The 17,915-nt window shown below is 47.0% G+C and overlaps 1 protein-coding gene across 4 annotated transcripts in view; it reads left to right on the top strand.

The window, feature by feature from the left end:
* The window catches only part of tdp1 (tyrosyl-DNA phosphodiesterase 1), a 133,138-nt gene that overhangs the window by 41,297 nt on the left and 73,926 nt on the right, over positions 1–17,915 (top strand). For all 4 annotated transcript variants that reach the window (XM_038773472.1, XM_038773491.1, XM_038773482.1 and 1 more), the window contains 4 exons: positions 8,867–8,945; positions 10,963–11,148; positions 16,186–16,234; positions 16,817–16,883. In XM_038773472.1, the coding sequence (XP_038629400.1) occupies positions 8,867–8,945; positions 10,963–11,148; positions 16,186–16,234; positions 16,817–16,883 (381 nt within the window). The remainder of the gene's footprint in view (positions 1–8,866; positions 8,946–10,962; positions 11,149–16,185; positions 16,235–16,816; positions 16,884–17,915) is intronic.

The following is a 17,915-nucleotide window of genomic DNA, read 5'->3' as shown; positions in this document are numbered from 1 at the left end:
TACAGTAAAATCTAGTACCCGTACGTGCTTACAGAGGATCAGAATGTGGAACTTACTCTGCCACAGGCAGTGATTGAGGGAAATCGTGTCGATGTATTTTGGTCAGAAGCTGGATAAACACGTGCAGGAGAAAGAAATAGAAGATTATAGGGTGCCATGGTAGCATGGTGGTTAGCATAAATGCTTCACAGCTCCAGGGTCCCTGGTTCAGTTCCCGGCTGGGTCACTGTCCGTGCGGAGTCTGCACGTCCTCCCCGTGTGTGCGTGGGTTTCCTCCGGGTGCTCCGGTTTCCTCCCACAGTCCAAAGATAAATAGAGAAATACAGCACAGAACAGGCCCTTCGGCCCACGATGTTGCGCCAAACTTTTGTCCTAGGTTAATCAAAGAATTTTGGACAATTTTTCATGGCCAATCCACCCAACCTGCACATCTTTGGACTGTGGGAGGAAACCGGAGTACCCGGAGGAAACCCACGCAGACACGGAGAGAACGTGCAGACTCCGCACAGACAGTGACCCAAGTCGAAATCGAACTTGGGACCCTGGAGCTGTGAAGCAATTGTGCTATCCACAATGCTACCGTGCTGCCCTTAAGAAGTTAACCTACACTCCATTATTCTACCCTAATCCATGTACCTATCCAATAGCCGCTTGAAGGTCCCTAACGTTTCCGACTCAACTACTTCCACAGGCAGTGCATTCCATGCCCCCACTACTCTCTGGGTAAAGAACCTACCTCTGACACCCACCCCTATATCTTCCACCATTCACCTTAAATTTATGTCCCCTTGTAATGGTTTGTTCCACCCGGGGAAAAAGTCTCTGACTGCCTACTCTATCTATTCCCCTGATCATCTTATAAACCTCTATCAAGTCGCCCCTCATCCTTCTCCGTTCTAATGAGAAAAGGCCTAGCACCCTCAACCTTTCCTCGTAAGACCTACTCTCCATTCCAGGCAATATCCTGGTAAATCTCCTTTGCACCTTTTCCAAAGCTTCCACATCCTTCCTAAAATGAGGCGACCAGAACTGCACACAGTACTCCAAATGTGGCCTGACCAAGGTTTTGTACAGTTGCATCATCACCTCACGGCTCTTAAATTCAATCCCTCTGCTAATGAACGCTAGCACACCATAGGCCTTCTTCACAGCTCTATCCACTTGAGTGGCAAATTTCAAAGATCTATGAACATAGACCCCAAGATCTCTTTGCTCCTCCACATTGCCAAGAACCCTACCGTTAACCCTGTATTCCGCATTCATATTTGTCCTTCCAAAATGGACAACCTCACACTTGTCAGGGTTAAACTCCATCTGCCACTTCTCAGCCCAGCTCTGCATTCTATCTATGTCTCTTTGAAGCCGACAACAGCCCTCCTCACTATCCACAACTCCACCAATCTTTGTATCATCTGCAAATTTACTGACCCACCCTTCAACTCCCTCATCCAAGTCGTTAATGAAAATCACAAACAGCAGAGGACCCAGAACTGATCCCTGCGGTACGCCACTGATAACTGGGCTCCAGGCTGAATATTTGCCATCCACCACCACTCTCTGTCTTCTATCGGTTAGCCAGTTTGTTATCCAACTGGCCAAATTTCCCACTATCCCATGCCTCCTTACTTTCTGCACAAGCCTACAATGGGGAACCTTATCAAATGCCTTACTAAAATCCATGTACACTACATCCACTGCTTTACCTTCATCCACATGCTTGGTCATCTCCTCAAAGAAGTCAATAAGACTTATAAGGCAAGACCTACCCCTCACAAATCCGTGCTGACTATCCCTAATCAAGCAGTTCCTTTCCAGATGCTCAGAAATCCTATCCCTCAGTACCCTTTCCATTACTTTGCCTACCACCGAAGTAAGACTAACTGGCCTGTAATTCCCAGGGTTATCCCTATTCCCTTTTTTAAACAGGGGCACAACATTCGCCACTCTCCAATCCTCTGGTACCACCCCTGTTGACAGCGAGGACGAAAAGATCATTGCCAACGGCTCTGCAATTTCATTTCTTGCTTCCCATAGAATCCTTGGATATATCCCGTCAGGCCCGGGGATCTTGTCTATCCTCAAGTTTTTCATAACGCGCAACACATCTTCCTTCCTGACAAGTATCTCCTCGAGCTTATCAGTCTGTTTCACACTGTCCTCTCCAACAATATGGCCCCTCTTGTTTGTAAATACTGAAGAAAAGTACTCGTTCAAGAGTACTTGATGTGCGGGTTAGGTGGATTGGCCATGCTAAATTGCCCGGAGTGTCCTAAAAAGTAAGGTTGGGGGGGGTTGTTGTTGTTGGGTTACGGGTATAGGGTGGATACGTGGGTTTGGGTAGGGTGATCATTGCTCGGCACAACATCGAGGGCCGAAGGGCCTGTTCTGTGCTGTGCTGTTCTATGTTCTATGTATACAGACAGGAGGAGAGGGAGCGGGAGTGCGAGGAGGCTGGTGTGTGGAGCAGAGATACCAGCACAGAACAGCTGGGCTGAATGGCCTGTTTGTGTGCTGTAGACTTTTAATTTGGATCCTGTTAATGACTGTCTACATCCTCGGGAATCCCCAAAGCAGGAGGTTACTGTGCTGGCCCCTCCTGTCTCGTCAGAGGCTGTCTTGTTTAACACACTGGGCTAAATAGCTGGCTTGTAATGCAGAACTGTCTTGTTATGCTCTTGGCGTAGCATAAGCTGCTTCCTTGATGTTCACTCTGACAAAGGAAGGTTCAGACGTGGAGATAACTTCAACACGTTTATTAAACTGTTTACAATTCTCCTACTCTGATTCGCCTCTACTGTTAATCCTTCTATAGCTACTCAGACTGATGAACCAGTCTGCTACAATCCACGTGGTGGGTGTGATATTGAATCAACCCTGTGTCTGTACTCACTGAGTGTCTCCACTGGAAAGAGGAAGATCATGTCTGCTGTGTCCTTTATATATGGGTTGGTGTAATGCCCCCTGTGGTAGTGTCACCTCTGTGTGCATCGTGAATGCCCATTGGTCGTGTCCTATCTTACTGACCTATTGGTTGAGTGTCTGTGTCATGTCTCTGGTGCTCCCTCTAGTGTCTAGCTAGTCTACGTGTACTTACATTAACCCCTTGTGTATTTACAGTGATGCATATCACCACAAGAACAAGACCAGCAGCGTGGGTTCAATTCCCGTACCAGCCTCCCCGTACAGGCGCTAGAATGTGGTGACTAGGGGCTTTTCACGGTAACTTCATTGAAGCCTACTTGTGACAATAAGCGATTATTGTTATTATTATTATTCAAGGAAAAACAGTTGGCAGACATCACTGGTGACTGCTTGAGGTTCAATGAGTGGAGACTTTGCTTCTTTCGCCAAAGCCAAGAGTATTATTGGCTGTGAAAAGCCCATGGGCAGCATCGTAAAACTAGCTGCAGTGTCCGTGTGGAAAGTGAGCGAATGAAGCAGCAGTCAGTGGTCGTAAATAAACCACAGACAGGCACTCGCAGACGGGAAGCACTCGCAGACGGACAGGCACTCGCAGACGGGAAGCACTCGCAGACGGGAAGCACTCGCAGACGGGAAGCACTCGCAGACGGACAGCATCTCGCAGACGGGAAGCACTCGCAGACGGGAAGCACTCGCAGACGGGCAGCATCTCGCAGACGGGCAGCATCTCGCAGACGGGCAGCATCTCGCAGACGGGAAGCACTCGCAGACGGGAAGCACTCGCAGACGGGAAGCACTCGCAGACGGGCAGCCACTCGCAGACGGGAAGCCACTCGCAGACGGGAAGCACTCGCAGACGGGAAGCACTCGCAGACGGGAAGCACTCGCAGACGGGCAGGCACTCGCAGACGGGAAGCACTCGCAGACGGGAAGCACTCGCAGACGGGAAGCACTCGCAGACGGACAGGCACTCGCAGACGGGAAGCCCTCGCAGACGGGAAGCACTCGCAGACGGGAAGCACTCGCAGACGGGAAGCACTCGCAGACGGGCAGGCACTCGCAGACGGGCAGGCACTCGCAGACGGGAAGCACTCGCAGACGGGCAGGCACTCGCAGACGGGCAGGCACTTGCAGACGGGCACACGCTCGAATACGGGCACGCTCAGTCGAGCAGGCAGGCACGGACAGGCAGACAGACATTGTGTTTAGCTATATGCAGTTCGCTGGCGTAATTGGGGCTTCACTTGAGCACATATAAAGTGACAAAGTGACTTGTGCATTGAGTTAGGAGATGTATGCTTGTAACACTTTGCTCTGCAAATAAATGTACGGCTGGGTATAGATTGAGGACTATCCTTCACCAGCTGCTTTTCCTGAGTTGAATATCGATAATCACAAATTCAAACTTGCAGCAATCATTCCTTTTTTTAAAATAAATTTATTTTTTTCCAATTAAGGGGCAATTTAGCATTGCCAATCCATCTATCCTGCACATCTTTGGGTTGTGGGGTGTTGCTAATTGTGTTCTCTCTTTAATTGGCTCTTTTTATGGTGGTTAATATGGTCGCCTTCCTTGATTCTAATTACGTTTGCTTAAGAGTCGCCAGGTATCTTTTGATACCGCCACAAGGTTCAAACCCGAATACTGATCAAAGACTCGATACACCAGTTAGTAAGTTCGAAATCAATGCTAATTTATTTACACATACAGTCAAATATACTCATGCACAAAACTCTACCAACTAAACTATCACTACTACTAAAGCCTATACTTAGCTTCGGGCACCCACTCAGTCAGAGGGACAATGGCCGTTGTCCGGTTCTGAGGCTGCTGGGGCCGAGCTGGTACGGAATAGTAGCTAGGAGCGTCTATCTCGTAGCGTGCGTTGACTTTGGACTTACTTGTTCTGGTGCAGCTGCTAGGCAGGCCTCCCCTCGCTGAGAGCCAAGGCCAAGAAGGACGATTCTCTCTTGGGGGCTTCTTATAGCCGAAGGGGGCTTCGCGCGCTTTTGGGCGGTCCTTGAAATTGGTCCCAATTAATTGGACCGTATCCTGATCATTGGTATCGATTTCCTCCAATAAAGGGGTGGCTGCCCTGATTGCTGGGCAGGCCCTAGGTGGCCATTGGCCTGCTTTGTTCTAGTCTCCTCTGGCGCCGGGGTGTCTGCTTTAGTATCGTTTACTTAAATGTTACTCTTTTGTCCCCGGAGATGGCTCATTAGTATGGTAATGTCTTTGCAGTATCGGTCTTGTCTGGGAGCTGCAAACTCCAATCCACAGACAAACCTTGCACCTGCTTGCTTTCTTGGTATTGTCCAATTTCCCTGCATTCTTTGCAAAGTGTCCATTTTGTAATCGGGACGTGGCCACCCCAGGTGGCTACAGGGGGTGGAACCCATGCAGACATGGGGAGAATGTGCAAACTCCACACAGACAGTGACCCGGGATCAAACCCGGGTCCTCCGCGCCATAGGCAGCAGTGCTAACCACTGGGTCACGGTGCTGCCATGCAGGAATCATTCCTGCGGTGGACCTTGGGACCCTGTGACATTAATCCTCCCTCTGTGGGTGAAATGCACTTCAGAAAAGGGACAGATTTGGAATCTCGGTCAAAGGTTCCCGACCCGTGCCGGAAATTTGAGCATTGAATCTAATCTGTCACTTCGCAACGTTAACACGAGGAAGTGTCGCACTGCCGTTGTGCTGTCTTTCCGATGCGACATAAACCCCACAGCGCGTCTGCCCCCTCGGGGAAGATGGAAAAGATTCGGGGATACTGTTTTGAAGAAGAGGAGGGGAAGAATTCCAGTTGTCCTGGGTCAACATTCGTTCTTCAGCCAACACCTAAAACCCGTTCAATGGCATCTGTTTTGCCGGGATCTTGCTGTGCACGAATGGGCTGTGGTGTTTGCCAACACAGCAGTGACTGCACCTTCAGAGAACTGAAAGGGTTATGAATATTTGAATGTGCGTTATTATTTTTTAAGGTTTAAGCTGGTAGTTCGATTTCACAGGTTTTCTTTTGTTGAATGTGCCTCGAGGCTTGATGTTCCACAAACAATTTGCTATGTTTCGTACAGATGCAGGGAGGTCACATTGTCCTGGGTATGACAGAGGCCTAGCTTGCCTCTTCGAGTGGAGTGTCCAATCTGTGTATTGATCCTTCATAATGTCACCATGAGTTATATATCTCCTGCAACATAATCATCTCTTCTGCTCTTGTATATATATTTTTTAAAATGATGCCTTTGAGTAGGTGTTTGTAATGAACAGGGAATGTGTCTGTCTGAGATTGCCGACAGCTAGCTTGACAATTATATGTTACTAGTCCAGTATAGTCCTTAAAATATTTTCCAATTACTGGGCAATTTAACGTGGCCAGTCCACCCACCCTACACATCTATTCTAGTATAGTCTTAAAGCGAGTCTTAAAGCGTGTACTGTATTTGCATCTTGGTTAAGATATATTGGACTTGGAAGGGGCATAGAGCAAATCCACCAATAATAATTGGAGTTCTGAGGACAGGTTAGATAGACGAGGTTGGTATTCCATTCAGAAGATTAAGGGTGATTTAAGTAAGGTGTTTAAGATGGTTATTGTACTGCATGGGGTAGGTAGAGACTATGTTCTTTGGTGGGAGAAATTCAGAACAAGCAGGCATAACCTTAAGATTGGAGCCAGGCAGTTGAGGGAAGCACGTCATAGAAACACCCAATTCCTACAGTGCAGAAGGAGATCATTCGGCCCATCGAATCTTCCATCGACCCTCTGAAAGTGCACCCTACCGAGGCTAACCCCCCACCCTATCCATGTAACCCCACCTAAGGACAATTTAGCATGGTCAATCCACCTAACCTGTATATCTTTGGACTGTGGGAGGAAACCGGAGCATCCGGAGGAAACCCACGCAGACATGGGGAGAAGGTGCAAACTCCACACAGACAGTGACCCGAAGCCGGAATTGAACCCGGGTCCCTGGCACTGTGCCACCCAATTCTTCACACAAGGAGTATTGGAAAAGCTGAGATTTCTTTCCTTTTATGAGGGTGATGAAGGGTAAGGAACTGTCGGTAGACAGACTTAAAATACACATCAGCTACAAGCTAACGGGCTTGATTGGAATGAATGGACTCCTGTTCCTACAATTTCTCATTGAACATGTTGAAGCCAGGTGACCATTGCTTGGGTTGAAGAGAAATATGAAGATTATTCAGACAATTCAGATTCGAGTCAAACTCCTGAGACTCCCTCCTGCTGCCCCAACACTGGGTGTCTGTACCTCCGGGCATTCAGTGACTTGAGGCACAAATTTATTTTATCGCTGTGTATTTCTGTCGCCCTATTCTTTTGGAATTTTCCTTTAACTCCGGCGTTTGTGATGAAGCAGAGAATACTTACCGTCTATCAAAAGTGAAAGGAGTATCAATGTATTGTTTTTTCAAAAAATATTTTTATTAGGGTATTTGCAATTTTTATAATGATAACAATAACAGCGACATAAACATGGCACAATAAACATTTCCACCCCACCACGATCTTCACACACCCTCAACAATAAAACAACCGTCTTCCCCCCACCCCCTTTTTGGAATACTGCATCTGCTGACATTTTAATTTTCCCCGAGAAAGTCGACGAAAGGCTGCCACCTCCGGGTGAACCGAAACATTGACCCTCTTAAGGCAAACTTTATTTTCTCGAGGCTGAGAAACCCAGCCATGTCACTATCCCAGATCTCTACACTCGGGGGCTTTGAGTCCCTCCACATTAATAAATTCGTCTCCGGGGTACCAGAGAGGCAAAGGCCAAAACGTCAGCCTCTATCACCCCCTGACCTCACAGCTCTTCCCACTTTCCAATGATCGCCACCTCTGGACTCGGCACCACACGTGTTTTTAGCACCGTGGACATTGCCTTAGCGAAACCCTGCCTAAACCCTCTAATCTTCGGGCATGCCCAAAACATGTGGACATGATTTGCTGGGCTTCCCACGCACCTCGCACACCTATCTTCTATCCCGTAAAACCTGCTCATCCCAGCCACCGTTATGTGTGCCTGGTGGACTACCTTAAATTGTATCAGGCACGTGATGAGGATGTGTTAATCCTGCTTAGGGCATCCACCCACAGACCTGCCTCTGTGTATCAATGTATTGTTAATCACATTGTTACGGTTTGTTTAATGGAAGTCACGTTTTTAAATAGGTGATGGGTATTTGTACACCTATAAATGGGGATAGCTGGGGCACCTGGGGGGGGGGTAATGGCTAGATAATCTATTTTTAGTTAAGTGGGAATTACTGTTAGGCTAATTGTATTCCTGCGATTAAGGATAATCAGGTGGAGGGTATTGATTCCATTAAGTGTATTGAGCACATATAAAGAGGGACTGCTGGGAAACATAGTCCGTAAGCAAGAGATAGACATTTGCAATGTTGCATTCTGCAAATAAACAAACCATCAGAAAAGAGTTTGCATCTAACTTCTTACTTCCCCACCTGGCTTGGGATTCAACGATCAGTTTGTCGAGGGGATGGGTGTTGGCCACTACATGGAGGATTACTGTCAGGGAAGCCATCCTTTGACTGAAATCTTGGCCATCTGTCCTGTTGGGTGGAGGCAAATGACCCTGCGGCATTGTGAAGAAGAACAGCAGAGTTCCCCTTAATGTCTTGGCCAACATTCATCCCTAAACTAACAGCTTAAAGCAGATGATCTAGTCATTATCGCATTGCTGTTTGTGGGATTTTGCTTTGCGTTTCCCTACAGTACAACAACGACTACACATCGGGAAGTATTTCATTGGCCGTAAAGCTCTTGGGACGTCCTGAGATATGGGAAAAGCACCATTTCTTGCAATTACATAGAACATAGAATCTTTCTATTTAAAGTAGGTTAAAAATGTTTTATATTTAATTATTTTATTTAACTCATTCTCTTGGCAGGGTTTATCTCATTGGCTCCACTCCCGGCCGTCACCAAGGGAACGAAAAGCAAAAATGGGGTCACTTTAAACTCAGAAGGGTATGTAAATCTGGCCTAGTCTTCGTGCAAGTTAAAGGAAAATATCTTTGCAAATTAGTATAATGATGCATATTAAAACCTCGAGCATCTGTGAAATCAATAGAATTAAATGTGGCAGAGGTTTGCCACGACATTTTAAACAAGTAATTATATTTCGTAATTAATTACTACGCTGTTGAATCTTAAATGATTGTCAAACAGGCACAACCACATTAGCCCAGTGCTATCACAATACTCATAGTCAATTAATACAACGTTCTGGATAAGTGCCCTTTTACTGTTTGACAGCAGCAAGAAATGTTCTGTTGCTTTGTGGTTCAACGGCCTGGGGCTCCCTCCCTATCAGCACTTGGGAGTCTTTCTCTCTGTGTCTCTCTCTCTCTCACTCCCTCTTCAGGTACCATGCCCCAAGAGGGCATTGCCAATCACGGGCAACCATGTTATTGTTAACCATGCTCTGTAATGGCGGATCGTCTCCTTTGGTAGTTTGCGAGGCTCGTTAGAAAGATTTAGTTCTTCACCAAGAGAACTGCAGCGGTTCAAGAAGGCGACCCGCCACCCGCCCTCCTCCTCCAGTCTCCAGTTGATCACATCCAGTGTTCGTCCAGCTCCAAACTGAATCACAGCTTGACCTGTGGAGAATAAGGATATTGGGCAATTCCGAATGAGATGACCTGACCCATCAAACTAAATCCATCCGGACTCCCCCTTATACCACCCACTAAGCTTCTCCTTAATGGAATGCGAAAGGCACCTTGAAACTCACTGCTTATTCAGTTTCCTTTTTGAAAGTTGCTATTGATGACCTGCATTCCCAAAGCAGCTCAGCATCAATGTACTTTTTTCTTCTAATCTTCTGGGTCCTTTTGTCAATTTGTATCCTTGGGTAACGAGCGCTCCTGCTTTTTTAAGGAGTTTCTCCCTGTCGATCTGTTAACTGAAGGGGAAGAACGTGCAGGGTTCCAGGAGAATGGCGCAAAGTGAATTGCTCGTTTGGTGCAGACTCAATGGTCCAAATGGCCTCTTTCTGCACTGTAACAATTCCGTGATCCGATTCTATCAAAATCACTGACGGTTTTGAACACTTCTTCAAATCTCCCCTTAACCTTCTCAGGTGTCAGGAGACTGACCCCAGCCTCTCCCGTCTCTCCATGTAACTGAACCCCACCTCCCCCCCCCCCACCCTCTCTGATACTATCCCAGCAAGTCTCCTTTAGCGCCCTCTTGGTGGCCTTGACATCCAGTGTGGTGATGTCGATGGATGAACTCTGAGGAGTTGGGAGAGCTGTCTACGTTCATAGAACCATAGAATCCCTATAGTGCAGAAAGAGGCCATTCGGCCCATCGGGTCTGCACCGACCCTCTGAAAGGGCCCACTCCCTTGCCCTATCCCTGGAACCCCCTTAACCTACACAGCCCTGGACACCTGGGGGCAATTTAACATAGCCAATCCACTTAACCTGCACATCCATGGACTGTTGGAGGAAACCGGAGCACCCGGAGGAAACCCACGCCGACACGGGGAGAATGTGCAAACTCCGCTCAGACATTCAATCAAGGCCGTAATTGAACCCTGGTGCTGTGAGGCAGCAGTGCTAACCATTGTGCCACCCACCTTCAAACCCATCTTGCTGCCTTGGTTGCATGTTTGGAGTCAATTCCAGGCTTAAGTTACGAGGAGTGATTACCCTAACTTGCTGTGTTCTCTCTCTCTCGAGCTCAGAAGATGAGGAGGAACTTTGCTCAGAGTTTTCAAGATGCTACGGGCAACTGCTGGTTTAGATAAAGGGAAACAGTTTCCACTGGCTGGGAGGGCGAGGACTAGGAGAAACAGTCTCAAAAGATCCGGGTTTTCAGGAGTAAAAGTGGGAAACACTTGAATCCACAAATGGGGTGACAGCGCAAATGGCAATTGATGTTAGATCTGTTGTAAATTTTAATTCTGAGATTGATCGATTAGTCACTAATACTTGATATGTTAATCCGGTTTTTCTAACCCCCCCCTCCCCCCGAATAGATCTTGAGTGACTGCACCTCACCTGTGACGAATCAGGAATCGTGGCCTCTTATTGGCCAATTTTCCAGCATTGGCTCCTTAGGAGCTGACGAAACCAAATGGCTGTGCTCGGAATTTAAGGAGAGCCTCGCGACACTAGGCAAAAGTCAGAGGTGCTTGAGTAGCCAACAGGTGCCTCTTCATTTGGTGAGTATATCCGTGGAATTGTAGAATGAAATATTGACAGGAGGCCATTGCGCCCATCGTGTCAATCGTGGCTGTAGAGCTATCTGTTCATTCCAATCCTGTGTAAATCTCTTTCCTTGAAGCATTTATTGAATTCCCTTTTGAGAGTTGCTATGCCGGGCAGCACAGTGGTTAGCACTACTGCCTCACAGCGCCAGGGGCCCGGGTTCCATTCCAGCCTTGGGTGACTGTGCGGAGTCTGCACGTTCCCCCTTTGTCTCTGTGGGTTTCCTCCAGGTGCTCCGGTTTCCTCCCACAGCTCAAAGATGTGCAGGTTAGGTGGGGTTGCAGGGGATAGGGTGGGGGAATGAGTCTGGGTGTGGTGCTCCATCGAAGGGTCGGTGCAGACCCAATGGGCAGAATGGCCTCCTGTACTATAGAGATTCTATGGATCCTGCTTCCACTGCCTTGTCGGGCTGTATGTTCCACATCATCACAACTCGCTGCATTAGAAAACCATTCCTCAATTCACCCTGTCTCCTCCGTCAAATAATTCTCTCCGGTTACAAACTTAGCTGCCAGCGGACCCAGTTCCTCGTTACTTTATCAGAAACATTCAAGATTTTCAAAACAAATTGCAATTCAGTGGAAATTTAGCCTGGTCAGTTGAAGAGATCTGCCATGCGGATCTAGTGAAGTCTTGCAACACTAAAACTCAGCAGAAATTTGAGTTAAACGTCTTGGATGCAAATAAGGATCTTTTATTGCCTCTACTTGATTACAATGGAGAGAAACTTAAATCTATTCTCAATAAAGTCTGGCTAGCAAAAGGACTTAAAGGGAAGTAACTTGTAAACAATTTAACTTTCAAAATAATACAGAAATGGTTTCTTGCTTACGGCAAAACAGCTTGCAGTTACTTCAAGTGTTAGAGTGGAAAAGTGAAAATATGAAAATAGAGATAGCGAGTAGTTAGATCAAAGTATACATAGAACATAGAGAAACACAGCACAGAACAGGCCCTTCGGCCCACGATGTTGTGCCGAACTTTGGTCCTAGGTTAATCATAGATTATCAGAGAATTTTGGACATTAAGGGCAATTTATCATGGCCAATCCACCCAACCTGCACATCTTTGGACTGTGGGAGGAAACCGTAGCACCCGGAGGAAACCCACGCACACACGGGGAGGATGTGCAGACTCCACACAGACAGTGACCCAAGCCGGAATCGAACCTGGGACCCTGGAGCTGTGAAGCAATTGTGCTATCCACAATGCTACCGTGCTGCCCTTAAGAACAAATTAATCTACACCCCATCGTTCTACCGTAATCCATGTACCTATCCAATAGCCGCTTGGGGGTCCCTAATGTTTCCGACTCAACTACTTCCACAGGCAGTGCATTCCATGCCCCCACTACTCTCTGGGTAAAGAACCTACCTCTGACATCCCCCCTACATCTTCCACCATTCACCTTAAATTTATGTCCCCTTGTAATGGTTTGTTCCACCCGGGGGAAAAGTCTCTGACTGTCTACTCTATCTATTCCCCTGATCATCTTATAAACCTCTATCAAGTTGCCCCTCATCCTTCTCCGTTCTAATGAGAAAAGGCCTAGCACCCTCAACCTTTCCTCGTAAGACCCTATAGGATTATCCCGGAATAAAGATGGACGTGCGGACCATCATGTTTATATCAGTCTGAAGCCATCTGTCTACACCTCTATGCCGTCCTAATTGGTTTGGGTGAGAATCAAATACATTTGATTCGATGGTTAACTGTCAATCCTCAATGTGCAACATAAGTTCTGAATGTTTCATGTTTGAATATTTGTGTATGCTATGGAATGCGATTATCAAGACTGGTTTCTACTGGTTTTCTGCTGACTTTGCTTTATCCACATTCTGGACAATGGTTCCTTCATGTTGCTGTGGTGCTTACTTGACCCTGATCTCGAGTCCTGGTGCAGCTTATTTCTTAATGTCAAACTGACTTTGAAAACATGTTCAAAAGAACGATAGCTTGTTCATTGTGTCAGCAAAAATGTTTTCGTCTACACTTAGTTTGTGCATGTGTCAGGCTTTTGTGCTTCTGTTGAAGTTATGTGTTTTGTCAGGATCTAAGGTTATGAGTACTGAAATCCTTATTTTAAAATGGGTATTAAAACTGGGCTTTAATATTTACATTAAAATAGCCTTTTTAAACCTATCAGATCTGTCAGAAAATAGTTGATTACTATCAGTCTGCCCTTTGATAAATCGAAAGATGAAGTGAGATATATCACAAATAAAAAACACAATTGCGAATTTAAAACTGCCAAAGTAAAACTAGAACTCATTCACATTGTCATTGCAGTTTTCAACTATAGAGTGGGCAAGCTTTGCATTACAACAAAAATTATTAAAATTCTTAAAGAATTATTATTATAAAACAACAATTAATCGAATTTGCTTCTACTGATTCAGTATTAATCTATTAGCAATATGTTAATAATACAATCAAATAATTGATTGATCAGTAACATTTCAACAATAATATTGCAGTTCTATTTCATCTAATGGTGGTGCAGTGGGGTTAGTGTGAATTATTCTGACTGTTGGGCCCTTGCGTTTAGTGAATAGTTGTTTAATGCATTTGATCACCAGGAAAGTCATGTAAATAATGAATCCTGCTACGCAGAAGAAAAAGATTATTCTTACTGTGGACATTCCTGTGGGTCCCAACCACCCACAAAGTTTCTCCCAGATAGAGGTATTTGAGGGTGAATCAAGTTTTCTGACTTCCTTTTGGATGTGTGATGCCAGATCTTTAACCTCCTGTGAGTTATCTGGGCCGGGATTCTCCCCTACCCGGCAGGGCGGGGGGGGGTCCCAGCGTGATGGAGTGGCGTGAACCACTCCGGTGTCGGGCCTCCCCCGAGGTGCGGAAGTCTCTGCACCTTTAGGGGCTAAGCCCTCACCTTGAGGGGCTAGGCCTACGCCGGAATGGTTCCCATCCCGCCGGCCGGCGGGAACGGCCTTTGGCGTAACGGCAGTCGGGGCCGAAGGGACTTCGCCGGCCGGCGGAAGTCCGCGCATGCGCCGGAGCGTCAGCGGCTGCTGACGTCATCCCCGCGCATGCGCAGGGGAGGGGGTCACTTCCGCCTCCGCCATGATGAAGACCATGGCGAAGGCGGAAGGAAAAGAGTGCCCCCACGGCACAGGCCTGCCCGCCGATCGACTGCGCCCAATCTCAGTAACCATGGGAAGGCGGTGGCCTAGTGCTATTATCACTGGAATAGTAATCCAGAGACCCAGATAATGCTCTGAGGACCCAGGTTCAAATCCTGCCATTGCAGATGGTGAAATTTGAATTCGCTAAAAATCCAGAACTAAAAGTCAAGTGATGACCATGAAACCATTGTCGATTGTCTAAAAACCCATTTGGTTCACTAATGCCCTTTAGAGAAGGAGGTCTGCCGTCCTTACCTGGTCTGGCCTACATGTGACTCCAGACCCACGGCAATGTGATTGACTCTCAACTGCCCCCTCAAGGGCAATTGGGGACGGACAATAAATGCTGGCACAGCCTGCTCCGCCCACGTCCCATGAACAAATAACAAAACAAATCTCCATCCCTCCATCAGCTCTTCCTACTGCTGGAGTTTTGAGGAACAAGAGACGATCTTGTGAAAACGTAAGATTCTCAGAGGGTGTGGCAGGTGCTGAGAGCCCCCCCCCGGTGGAGACCTGAAATTGGAGGGCCATAGTCTCAGGCTATTTAGGACTGAGATGAGGAGCAACTTCTTCGCTTCGAGGATTGTGAATCTTTGGAACTCTCTTCCTGAAAGGGATGTGGGCACACAGTTGATGATATTCAAGATTTGGATCAATCCGTTATTGGGCACTTAAGTGAATCAAGGGTTAGGTAGAGTTGATGTAGAAGATCAGCCAAAAACTAACTGAATGGCAGAGCAGGCTCAAGGGGCTGAATGGCCTACTCCGACTTGTACATCCTAAGTTCTAATGAACCCTCACCCCCGCTGTTGTTACTTCCAGACTTGACTCATGCCTGACCTCTGATTTTCCATCTTCCACCAAGTTGTGTATACACCTCTTATTTTGACTTTCACCGGGTCACACCAACTGTCACTGACTGGTCTGTGTTGGCTCCCAACCTTTCGACCAACCGCCCTTGGGAGTTGACGAGACAAAATGGCTGTGCTTGAAGCTTAAGGAGGGCCTCGTAACTCCAGGTCAAGGCCAGGATCCCCAAGTAGGCCGCAGGCTGCCTCCTATTGGTGGGTGCTGTGTTCGTGGAGGTTTCACTCTGATTGAGGCAACCCTGGATAAGGAATTAAAGAAGGTTTTTCTTTTGTACATACAAATAAATGTCCAATTAAACTATGTTTATAAGAATCTATGGCTGGGCCATGGTGAGTCTGGGAGTGGCGATTTCACATGGATCTGAGGGCAGCACGGTAGCATAGTGATTAGCACAATTGCTTCACAGCTCCAGGGTCCCAGGTTCGATTCCCGGCTTGGGTCACTGTCTGTGCGGAGTCTGCACATTCTCCCCGTGTGTGCGTGGGTTTCCTCTGGGTGCTCCGGTTTCCTCCCACAGTCCAAAGATGTGCAGGTTAGGTGGATTGGCCATGCTAAATTGCCCTTAGTGTCCAAAAAAATTGCCCTTAGTGTTGGGTGGGGTTACTGGGTTATGGGGATAGGGTGGAGGTGTTGACCTTGGGTAGGGTGCTCTTTCAAAGAGCCAGTGCAGACTCGATGGGCCGAATGGCCTCCTTCTGGACTGTAAATTCCATGATTATGATTCAGCAGTGCTCATGTAACTGGGCTATGAGAGGAAGCCCCCCCCCCCCCCCCCCCCCCCCCCACACACACACACACACACACACACACACAGCTCAGATTGGTCTATCAAGCATGTATATGACCCTTTCCCTTACAATCGTCTCCCGTCCTCCCGTTGGGCAGCAGATCGTTATTAAAGGCTGTGTTTTAACTTAAGTGAAACAAAATGATCAAATCTCATTTTATATTAACCACAACCTCTTTGAATAGGTTTATCCAACTGTTGAGAATGTCAGAACAAGTTTAGAAGGATACCCGGGTAAGTTCTTATATTCTCCTTGGTGCGCCTCTGCGCGTGTATATCTAATATCTCCCGATGTGACACAGTGGCAAATTATATTTGAAAATTGTTCTGTGTGCCTTGGAGCATTTCTCCTATATTAAAGGTGCTAAATAAGGGCAGCACGGTGGCACAGTGGTTAGCACTGCAGTCTCACGGCGCCGAGGTCCCAGGTTCAATCCCAGCTCTGGGTCACAGTCCGTGTGGAGTTTGCACATTCTCCCCGTGTTTGCGTTGGTTTCGCCTCCACAACTCAAAGATGTGCAGGGCAGGTGGATTGGCCACGCTAAATTGCCCCTTCATTGGAAAAAATGAATTGGGTACTCTAAATTAAAAAAAATTAAAGGTGCTAAATAAATGCAAGCTGTTGTTGTAGTCGCACTCAATGTTGTATCAGGAGAATGGTAAACATAATTATTTTTGGACGCAAAAGTTGTAGTGTGCTGTTTAAATAGACTCTGTGGACTGCTTAAAAAATAGCTTAAAGATATTTAAATGTGATTTGTTTTTATATTCCTGGGAACAGTATCACTTATGATAGCCTCTCTTTTCCTTCATTAGCCGGGGGCTCACTACCGTACGCCATTGTTACTGCACAGAAACAACCGTGGCTGCCCTCGTTCTTCTGGTAAGTTACATCTGACCGTAACTGTCGTTTAATCTTGTGGGTGACGACACTGATGGAATAGTCAGGCATCTGTGACCAAGGGGAAACTGTTGTTGGCACTGCTGTGTCAGCCAATGAGCCGGAGGCCAGAAGGGATTTGCGCAGCAAGCAATCTATTTCACAACAGACAAAGTCTGTTGAATGAGAAAGTGGAACCTATTCAAGCATCACACTGCAGCAAACAGTCCACAGAGTCTATTTAAACAGCACACTACAACAGTCTGCAGTGTCTATTTAAATAAAGGTCCACAGTGTCTATTTGAACAGCACACTACAACAGTTTGCAGTGCCTATTTAAAACATCAGTCCACAGAGTCTAATTAAACTAGCTCGCACTATTTAAACTGGCTATCACTGTGGCTTCACAGTGCCAGGGTCCCTGGTTCGATTCCCGGCTGGGTCACTCTCTGTGTGGAGTCTGCACGTTCTCCCCATGTCTGGGTGGGTTTCCTCCGGGTGCTCCAGTTTCCTCCCACAGTCCAAAGACGTGCGGGTTAGGTGAATTGGTCATGCTAAATTGCCCTGAGTGTCCAAAAAGGTTAGGAGGGGTTATTGGGTTACGGGGATAGGGTGGAAGTGAGGGCTTAAGTGCGTCGGCACAGACTCGATGGGTCGAATGGCCTCCTTCTGCACTGTATGTTCTATGTTCAAAACAGCACACTACAACACTCTGCAGTTCCTATTTAACTAACAGTCTACAGAGTCTGTTTAAACAGCACACTACAACAGTCTACAGAGTCTATTTAAACAGCACACTACAACAGTCTACAGAGTCTATTTAAACAGCACACTATGGGAATGTTTGCATTCCATTGAGAGGTCAGACAGGGCCTTGTTTTAACATTTCAATGCTACCTCCAACAGCGCTGCACTCCCACAGTGTTGCATTGGGAGTACTGGCCTAGATTTTGTGCTCATGTCTATGGAGTGGGGGGGGGGCTACATGGTGGTCAGCATTGTTGCCTCACGGTGCCGAAGATCTGGTTTCGATCC

The sequence above is a fragment of the Scyliorhinus canicula genome, chromosome 2, assembly GCF_902713615.1.
Source record: "Scyliorhinus canicula chromosome 2, sScyCan1.1, whole genome shotgun sequence".
NCBI lineage: Eukaryota > Metazoa > Chordata > Chondrichthyes > Carcharhiniformes > Scyliorhinidae > Scyliorhinus > Scyliorhinus canicula.
Note: the sequence above shows the minus strand (reverse complement) of the source record. Positions and strands in the feature narration are given on the sequence as shown.